The sequence below is a fragment of the Notothenia coriiceps genome, unplaced genomic scaffold (genome assembly GCF_000735185.1).
Source record: "Notothenia coriiceps isolate Sejong01 unplaced genomic scaffold, NC01 NC01_scaffold00000762, whole genome shotgun sequence".
Lineage (NCBI taxonomy): Eukaryota > Metazoa > Chordata > Actinopteri > Perciformes > Nototheniidae > Notothenia > Notothenia coriiceps.
In genome coordinates, this window is record NW_011333463.1 from 1488 (window position 1) to 7030 (window position 5543).

The 5543-nt window shown below is 44.2% G+C and overlaps 1 protein-coding gene across 1 annotated transcript; it reads right to left on the bottom strand.

Moving 5' to 3' along the window:
• Window positions 1-451: 451 nt before the first annotated feature.
• On the bottom strand, window positions 452-4945 carry cs (citrate synthase; the record flags this gene model as incomplete). The annotated part of the gene is made up of 5 exons (XM_010784871.1): window positions 452-1874; window positions 3241-3450; window positions 4148-4249; window positions 4654-4783; window positions 4908-4945. Coding segments are annotated over 5 exons (651 nt in total), but the record flags the coding sequence as incomplete, so codon positions are not given.
• Between the last annotated feature and the right edge of the window lie 598 nt (window positions 4946-5543).

The window sequence follows — 5543 nt, forward strand, 5'->3', positions numbered from 1 at the left end:
TTTCAAAAGATTCAAACTTTCAGAACATCTAAATTTGTACTTATTAATGAAAAACCTAGATTTCAGATTTTCTTCAAAAAAAATTCTGTACATTTTCTAAAAATCTCAATTTTCATCAAAATTCTGCATTTTTCTAAAAATCTAAAAATCCTGTATATTCTCTCAAATTTTTACTTTTTTCACAAAATACTGACTTTCAACATTCTGTCTTTTCACAAAATTCAGATTCTCAAAATCTTAAAATGTTGACTTTAAAAAAAGTACATTTAAAAAGGTTAAAACTGAAGATTGGTAAGAAAAGGACTTCAGGACTGAAGTTGCTTCACACAGTAACAATAATGTATCATTTCTACAGAGACACTATTGGAATAAGTTTGTTTTAAATGGCAGTGGATGACCCGCTTTATTTTACAGAAACATTTCTACACCACGAACAAAAGGAGACGAGACCAAGTGTCAATAAAAACCTTTATTATTTTCTTTTTTTCGTTGGGTTTTCCTCAAGTTGATCTTGCCCTGTTTGACCCCTCCTGACCTAACCCCCACACATTCCTCTACCGAGTCCCCCAGACACGAACAACCTCTACGATCAAAATAACCCCAACACAAACCAGAAGAGGGGATTAAAAACACGGAGGAAGCTGCTGACTAGAAATAAACTACACACACATGGAGTGTTGACAAACCCAGGGCTTTGAGAGCAAGCGTGAATCTCAGAATCTGAAAGCACCGGCGAGGAGTCGTGTATTTACATAGCTGCAGCTTTCTGAGTTTTGTTCGGCGCTTTCTACACGACGCTGTGGGGAAACTACGGGAATCATTGGGGTTATTACAAGCTCATACATTCAAGCTATACATATATATAACTATGTACACAAAGTATAAATAAAACCACCAAATGAGAACCCAGAGATTATAGTTTTATACATATTCAACACCAAAGAGAAAAAGAACTGTAAAAAGGGGGACGCAGTCATCATGGTTTCATCTAAGCTACTCATTAGGGGGTCCAGTCAAGCAAGTGCTCAGTTTGGAGTAGCTGTTTAAAGCGCTCCGCTGTGGGGATAAAGACACACACTCAAATAGAGACGGGACTTAATGTACAAAGCCCCCCCCCCCCACCCTCATCCCAACACACTTCAAAATTCACACTTGCTCTTAAAAGGATTTACTGCCAATTAAAAGACCCTTTGCTCAAATCTGTATTCTTTAATTACCGTCACTGTACATTACTCTCCACGGTTTGAGCAGACCCGTTAAAAACAGACAGGAAGTCGACAGTTATTTTGATCATAGAGGCGACACAGGTCCTTAAGAAAAATGAAAAGAAACTACAAGCAGCAGGAGGAGGAGGGACCAAAGATTTAAAGGGCCAGTACCTTTTTGAAATGGTCGACTCTAAACTGGAGTGTTCGTTAAGGGGAGTGAAGCGCGGGGAGGGGAACGTTGCATAATTGGAGCTAGCAGGGGGAACAATAACTGCGGCTTTAGATGTTTGATAAGATCCCATAATGAATGTCACCGCCTGGTCGTAGGAACACAGCTGCGGTTTATAGCGAGTCTACTGCGGGTTACACGTGTTTTAAACTGGCCCTTCTTTAGAGGATTAAAAAGCGTACTGTCTCTTTAAATCCCTGGATGTTTCCTCCGCCCCTGCAGCCCTGACTTTAAGCCCCGCCCCCCCCACACCTGTGCTAAGGTGTTCAGCCTGACTTGGCCCCCACCAGAGCCATCAGTCCGTCCGTGCTCATGGACTTGGGGCGCTCCAGAGGGAAGCCCAGCGCCCGGCTCCACACCAGCTGAGCGAGGACACCGAGAGCCCGGGAGACTCCGAACAGAACCGTGTAGTAGTTCATCTCAGACATCCCATAATACTGCAGAGAGGAGGGGGGGAGGGGGAGGTTACCGTCAGATATGCAAACAGATTCACATTAAGAGAGATACCTGAGGAAAACAACTTTATCTCATCACAATATGGACGAGTGCAAAATCCAAAGCACAGTATTTGTTATTAAAAAGGTTATTATGAGCTACTTAAAGGTGGGGTAGGTCATTTTGGAGAAAGCAGCTCGAGTGCGCTAGAATTTGAAAATACACAGCCGGAACAAATCTGCCACTTCCTCACAGAGCCCCTCCTCCAACACACACGAACGTGACAGGCAGGTAGGCCATCCAGTTACTTTAGCCGGGCCGGCTCAGATGATTGGTCGTGCTTTTTACAGCGTCACGGCTTCTTCCACAGATGAGATATTTTTATGGATTTTTTGTCAAAGCACTTCAGATATTCATTGCTATCGGGATGTTAAGAGCATTCCATGGAATATAACAACAAGTTTCGGTTTCTCAAACTTACCTACCCCACCTTTAACATTACGTTTAATGGAGCTGAAGAGATATCTCAGGCTACTCATCATTAAAGACTTAAAACATATTGTTCTCGACAGATATCGGCAAATAAAATGACGATGGGAAGTGGTACACAGAAGTTCAGATGTTTGCTCGTGAGTGGAAGAGGTCGATTGACTGCTTTTATGGATTTATGATGGATAAAATCAGTCATTTTGAAGGAGTAGAGCACGGTCTGAAGCCGGTGTGTTCAAAGTGACTCAAGCAGCTGCTGCAGGATTTCCCCCCAGCGATTGGTTTAGCTTCTAAAGTCTGAAGTGTTGCTGCTGATTGATTTTAAAGAGTGTCAGCGGGAGAAAGATGTTTTACAAATCCCTTCAGTCCGAGACAAACCCACATTCACTCATTTTGTGAATCTGCATTGTTCATATTTAACCGTTCAGGTACAATGTGTTTTGATTGTCCTCACCTGCAGCAGATGATCATGACTGTATAATATGAATATTAAACANTGCAGGATTTCCCCCCAGCGATTGGTTTAGCTTCTAAAGTCTGAAGTGTTGCTGCTGATTGATTTTAAAGAGTGTCAGCGGGAGAAAGATGTTTTACAAATCCCTTCAGTCCGAGACATAATCCACATAAACTCATTTTGTGAATCTGCATTGTTCATATTTAACCGTTCGGCACAATGCCGCAGTGTTTTGATTGTCCTCACCTGCAGCAGATGATCATGACTGTATAATATGAATATTAAACACGTCTCACCTGCAGCAGCACCCTGAGATAATGAATATTAAACACGTCTCACCTGCAGCAGCACCCTGAGATAATGAATATTAAACACGTCTCACCTGCAGCAGCACCCTGAGATAATGAATATTAAACACGTCTCACCTGCAGCAGCACCCCGCTGTGGGCGTCCACGTTGGGCCAGGGGTTCTTGGCCTTGCCCTGCTCCAGCAGCACGTTGGGCACGATCTTGTAGAGCTGAGCCACCATCTTGAACAGCGGGTCGTTGGGCAGGTGCTTCAGAGCAAACTCCCGCTGGCAGGTGTAGCGGGGGTCCGTCTTCCTCAGGACGGCGTGGCCGTAACCGGGGACAACCTGCAGAGAGAGAGGGAGACACATTTAGAGAGAACATATGAACTACTTCCTGCTTCTACTCGGAAAATCTAATTCTTTGTTAAAAACGGAGCAACAGATTAGTAAAATACATTTTCTCAACTCAACTGTGAATCTTGGCATCCCATGTTTATTAACAGTTATTACTCAATGAAATAAGAAAAGACACAAGCTCTGCATACAGTAATCATTATTATTATCAATAAAACAAATAGTTATCTCAAATATTCTCTGCTGTTTTCTTGTCCCAGTTCAAACTGTATACAGTTCAATCGAGCGGACTTCTTTCTGCAGATGTGAGCGTCCTTAACAACGGTCAATAAGTGCTTGACAGCGGTCTGTACTACTGGATTAACAACGTGTCACGTGTTCCGAATCGACCAATCAGAATTGAGTATTCAACTAAGCCATGTAATAATGCCACTCACAATATCCTTGGATTGATACTGTGTTCCTTTAAGTTATACTCGTGTGCTCTCCAATTACCACCACTCCATTTTTGTTATTAATATCATTTATTTATCCCAGAAACGGCGTGTGTTTGCAAAAAGGTCAACAACTGTTTGCTCAATCACCTAAATACCCCGTGCCCCATTGCGCCATCTAGTGCTCAAAAACAAACAGACATACAAATGGGCACAACAGACTGGGTGTGGTGGAGTATTTGGTGCTTATTTACCCGTCCAGACTTGAGTGTGTTCCAGATGTAATCCCTCATCTTCTCGTCAGAAACTTCTCCTCCCAGCTCCTTCTGCAGCGCCGTCAGCCACACCAGCACCTCCTACACACACACACACAGAACAAGTTATTAACAGGATAAAACTGTGAGTACATTCACGCTAAATAAGTACACCATTATGACACTTCCACGATTCTATCTGAGCCACTTTTTGGTTCAAATATGAGAGCAGGAGAAAGTCCTTCACACATTCAGGCTGAGATAAACAGGAGGAGAGGATTTAACAGCCAGTGAACTCCAAGTGAAGCTCCACAGCGCTCTGTTTATAACATATTTTGAAGAAAGCAGGTGAGATTAATCACATCAGCCTGTTTGAGTTTTCCAGCATGTATAAAATAACCCAGACCCTGAAGATACATTTCTAAAGTCATTATTTTGTTATTTACAACCAAGCTTAATCTCCTAAAATGTTATTCAGTGAAATGTAATGTGTTGTTGGTACAGACCTGGTTGGCGAGGCCGTGCAGAGGGCCAGCGAGGCCGTTCATGGCGGCGCTGAAGGACAGGTAGGGGTCGGACAGAGCGCTGCCCACCAGGTGGCTGGTGTGAGCGCTGACGTTCCCTCCTTCATGGTCACTGAGAGAGAACAGGGATACATTCAGATGTCAAAACCCGACTTTTTTTTGGTCCAAAGGGGGGGCCTGACAGAAAAAGTTTGAGAACCACTGGTGTAGTGTGTGTGGTGAGGTAGTGTGTGTACCTGTGTATGGTGAGGTAGTGTGTGTACCTGTGTGAGGCAGTGTGTGTACCTGTGTGTGGTGAGGTAGTGTGTGTGTGCAGTGTGTGTACCTGTGTGTGGTGAGGTCGTGTGTGTGCAGTGTGTGTACCTGTGTGAGGCAGTGTGTGTACCTGTGTGTGGTGAGGTCGTGTGTGTACCTGTGTGAGGCAGTGTGTGTACCTGTGTGTGGTGAGGTAGTGTGTGTACCTGTGTGTGTGCAGTGTGTGTACCTGTGTGAGGCAGTGTGTGTACCTGTGTGAGGTAGTGTGTGTACCTGTGTGAGGCAGTGTGTGTACCTGTGTATGGTGAGGTTGTGTGTGTGCAGTGTGTGTACCTGTGTGTGGTGAGGTAGTGTGTGTACCTGTGTGTGGTGAGGTAGTGTGTGTGTGCAGTGTGTGTACCTGTGTGTGGTGAGGCAGTGTGTGTACCTGTGTGTGGTGAGGTAGTGTGTGTACCTGTGTATGGTGAGGTAGTGTGTGTACCTGTGTATGGTGAGGTAGTGTGTGTACCTGTGTGAGGCAGTTGTACCTGTGTGTGGTGAGGTAGTGTGTGTACCTGTGTTGGTGTCGTGTGTGTGTGTGAGGCAGTGTGTGTACCTGTGTGTTAGTGTGTGTACCT